Raw genomic sequence first — 4,345 nt, 5'->3', positions numbered from 1 at the left:
TGGAATAAATGGTCCATTAGTCTTTGATAAGTGGCCCCGACATTTTTGAGTCCGAAGGGCATAACTTCATAGTAGAAATTATCGGAATCAGTCATGAAGGTTGTCTTCTTTCAGTCGGCCGGGTGCATTTGGATTTGATTATAACTTGAGTAGGCATCAAGGAAGCTGAGGATGTGATGTCCGGCCGCCCCATCAACGAGACAATCAATAGTAGGCAGAGGGTAAGAGTCTTTTGGGCATGCCTTATTGAGGTCCGTGTAGTCAACGCACATTCACCATTTTCCGTTCGCTTTCTTTACCATAACCACGTTGGCTAGCCATGTGGTGTAATGGGCTTTCCGAATGAATCCAGCTTGTAACAATTTATCGGCTTCGTCACGTGCGGCTTGGCGTCGTTCCTCGCCCAGATGTCTTTTCTTTTGAGCTATTGGCCTAGCCTCTTCATACAGTGATAATCCGTGGGTGATAACCTGTGGGTCTACGCCAGGCATATCAGCGGCCGTCCATGCGAACAGATCGACATTTTTAACAAGTGTCGTGCCTATGGCAATTCGGTCGTCCGGCTTCAGCGAAGTGCCGATATGTGTAGCGTGGCGATCATCGCGAAGTGGGAACGGATGCAAGTCTTCTCCTGCCTCCATACGGGGATCGTCCATACGAGGGTCGAGATCGACAAGGGCTATCATCTGTCGACGGGACATGCGCCGTCCGGAATGTCGGGTTGGGGATCGTCCTCTTTTTTGCGGGGGTCGGTCGTCCGGATTGGTCGTGTAGAGCCGTCGAGTTGGCTCACTTTTCAAACTTGCGACATAACATTCTCTAGCAGTTTTTTGATCGACATGGATTGTTGCAATGTCGTTATTTGCCGAAGGGAATTTCATGGCTAAGTGTGGGGTGGAAACAATGGCTTTTAATCTGTTGATGGACGGACGACCGAGCAGGATGTTGTAGGAAGTTTGAGCGTTGACCAGAAGATATCGTACGTTTATTGTTTTGTGGAGACCGTCTTCCTCACCAAAGGTTGTATATAAGTCTATATACCCCTTAGTGTCGACCCGTTCACCTGAGAACCCTACAATTTGTTCGTTATAGGGTTGAATATCTGATTCTGGGATGCGCATTTTCTTAAAGATTTCCCAGTATAATATGTCGACCGAGTTACCTTGGTCGACCAAAGTCTTGGCAATTGCGAACTTGTCAATTTCCACGGTGATTACCATAGGGTCGTCCTAGGCTGGATCTATGACTGTGAAGTCGTCGTCAATGAAAGTGATCGGAGGTATGTGTGGACGCCTCCTCGTGGTAGCATGAGCGGACTGAATGTCCCGGAGATGTTTCTTTCGGGCGGAATTTGAGCACCCGCCACCGGCAAAGCCCTCGGCTATGTAATTTGCTTTGTGGTTCGGTTCACCCAAGGTAACGGGTCCAGCAATCATGTTGATGACTTCACGGACTCATTGGCGAGGGCGGGCGTTTCGGTCGGGACTTGTGCTGCGGGCGCGTGTACGCCGAACGGGGCTTTCACTGCGTTTCCGCGAAGCCTGGCTATGGTCAGTTCGGCGTTTGTAATCGTTACGGTATGTCCGGTCGACACCACGAGATGGACGGTCGGTACTCCGTGGTGGGGACCTTGAATTCCTTGTCCTCTTGACGAACTGCTGCAAGTGGCCAGCCTGGATGAGCTCTTCGATTTTGTCCTTCAACGCTTGACATCCTTCGGTCGTGTGACCGAAATTCCGATGGTACTGACAACGCTTAGCAGTATCTGCATTCGGTGGTGTTTGATACTGTTTTAGTGTCGGAATTAATTCCGTTTGCAGTGCTTCATCTAGGGCTCGTCCCCTCGGAACAGTTAAAGGGGTGTAACTGTTGAACCTGGGGATTCGGCCTCCTCTGTTCCGGTCGGACCTTGGGGTGGTTCGAACGGTCCGTTCGGTCTTGAATTCCCTTTCTTTGCTCGAGGTTTGATCTTTGAGGACTCCGGATCCGACGGCTTTGAACCGTTGGTGATAGTCAATGTGTTCCTCAATTTGCATGAATTTGGTTGCCCGAGTTCGAAGATCTTCCACGTCTTGAGGCGGCTTTTTGATGAGACTTTCGGTAAAACGGCTCGGCCGGATGGCCGAAACCAAATGGTGTAACGCGGCTTCCTGTTTGAGCCCTCGGATATTCATGCATGCCTTGTTGAATCTATCTAAAAAGGTTCTGAGAGATTCACCTTTTTCTTGTTGTACCGCTAGGAGAGACATGGAGGACATGTGATGCGGTCAGCTGGTGGCATATTGAGTGGAAAATTTCGCGGCTAGGATGTCAAAGTCGTCAATGGAGTTCGGAGGTAGCTCTGTAAACCAGGTAAGAGGTTCTCCCTGAAGCGACGTGGGGAATACTTTACACCACACATTATTATCTGTGGTATACAAAGTCATTTGCGTCTTGTAAACATTTAAATGCTCGTCCGGGTCAGTCGAGCCATCATAGAGTTTAATGGCGAGGCCTCTCCATTTATCAGGAAGTGGTGTGGTGATGATTTCGTCTGTAAAAGGATGACCTCTTTTACTTGACTTTCTTTCGACTGTTTCAGCTCTGGAAGCAGGATTGGTGTCGGCCGGCGTAGGTATGCGAGAGGCGGTTCGGTCGGCCATATGGGATTGGCCTTCTCGTTCGGGATTATCGACCTGTCGCTGGAATCGTGCATTCTGCTCTCTCAATAAGGCGATTTCTTCCTCTTGGTGGCGTCTATTTTCTTCGTGTTGACGACGGTCTTCTATCCCCTTTTGTCGCAGTTCTTCCATCTGAGTTTGGAGGGTTTGAATCATAGTCATCTGTTCTGCCATAGCATCGTTGTTGTTCCTTGTCGCAACCATTATAGCTTTAAAAATTGAGATTTTGCCTCGGCCCCACGGTGGGCCCCAATTGTACCTGAGTGGAGAGATGGGGCCCAGGCACGGTCGGTTGACGTAGTGTAATTGCTGATGTGTCGATCTTCTTCTCCTTCGGTCGGTCGTTCCTTCTTGGTGTCTCCTTTGGTCGGGCGGGGGAGGGTACCTGCGAAGGCACTCCGACGCTCAAGTAAGTATGAGAATCTAAGTGTGGTTTAGCAAGTGAATGAAAACGTACCTTTCTCTGGCTTGAGCACAGCATTTATAGGACTGCCTAATGGGCTTTCTATCCCTTGGGCTCAGGGTGGTTATGGATAGGTCTTGCCAGTCGTGTTCCGGAATACCCGGGGAACATATCTTCTTTCAACGCGTATTCCTTATTCTTCGGAGGTGTATCTTAACCGCCTTAGCTTGTCACGGGTGCACTTACATTTATTATGCGTTCGATCGGTCGGCCACGTGTGTTCGTCCGGTGCCTACCGGTACAATTCTAATTAGAAGAAAATTTTCACTTTTGTTTCTCTCATTTCCAACAAGTTTTGAGTTATTTTTTATTCTTAAAAACACCATATGCTATTCCAAAGCTTATTTCACTCACTCTAAATTTCATTATTTTTTTATCAACAATAAAAATTAATAAATATAGACTACTTAAGTATGTTCCAATTCTTTTACCACCTATAAGCTTCATTATGTAGCACTATTTATTTCACGTCATATTTTTTTAGAACGTGAATATGAGAATAAATATTCCTATATTTATTATGTGGTTGTGAAATATTTTATACTATTTTTTTTTATTAAAATGTCGTTTTTTATATTGTTAATTGTCTGTATTCATATGAGAAAAGGGTGTCTATATGATACTCACACGGGAATAAAAGTTATTGTCTAAAACAACTACCTATTTCTAGTACTCTTTCTCTCTTTCTTTTTAATATTTATTTTTAATTCTAAAATTAAGTAAATTTTAATGTTTTTAAATCATTAAATACCTATAAAAATTGTACCTATTATGTTATGATATTCGTTGAAATTTTGAGTTAATTTTCAAGGACTTTAGAAGGTTTAACGAATTTAAGTGTTAATTCATGTTTGGTAAAGTTACACATCTTGAACATTTCGTCTTGATATGTAGCTGATGGGAAAAACGCACGCGAAAGCAACACACGCAATCACGAATCAACTGCAGAAAAATAACGACACAAGATTTAACGTGGTTCGGTCGCCAACTGCAACCTACATCCACACTGACAACTATTAGGTTTTCATTCTATCCTATTGCACACCAATTACAAGTACAATGATCTCTTTAAATAGATATTATAAAAGTGACACAATGATTAAGCCCACTCACTAAACATAGTGTCTAGTCAGCCCAAACCAATTGGTTCTGGCTTCATACCCAACAATCTCCCACTTGAAGCCACGGAACAATGTTCACCTGCACTTCAACTGTGTACAAT

The 4,345-nt window shown here is 45.0% G+C and overlaps 1 protein-coding gene across 1 annotated transcript; it reads right to left on the bottom strand.

The window, feature by feature from the left end:
• Positions 1 to 272: 272 nt before the first annotated feature.
• On the bottom strand, positions 273 to 1,220 carry LOC137825190 (uncharacterized). The gene has a single exon (XM_068630865.1). It carries the CDS (start codon positions 1,218 to 1,220, stop codon positions 273 to 275), a length of 948 nt encoding a protein of 315 aa, XP_068486966.1.
• Between the last annotated feature and the right edge of the window lie 3,125 nt (positions 1,221 to 4,345).

This window comes from Phaseolus vulgaris, chromosome 8, assembly GCF_000499845.2.
Source record: "Phaseolus vulgaris cultivar G19833 chromosome 8, P. vulgaris v2.0, whole genome shotgun sequence".
In the NCBI taxonomy this organism is placed as follows: domain Eukaryota; kingdom Viridiplantae; phylum Streptophyta; class Magnoliopsida; order Fabales; family Fabaceae; genus Phaseolus; species Phaseolus vulgaris.
This window is presented reverse-complemented; position numbering and strand designations above follow the sequence as displayed.

What these genes read in the sequence shown, in the direction of transcription:
- LOC137825190 (XM_068630865.1), bottom strand. Translation starts at nt 1,220, where the DNA reads ATGGTAATCACCGTGGAAATTGACAAGTTCGCAATTGCCAAGACTTTG.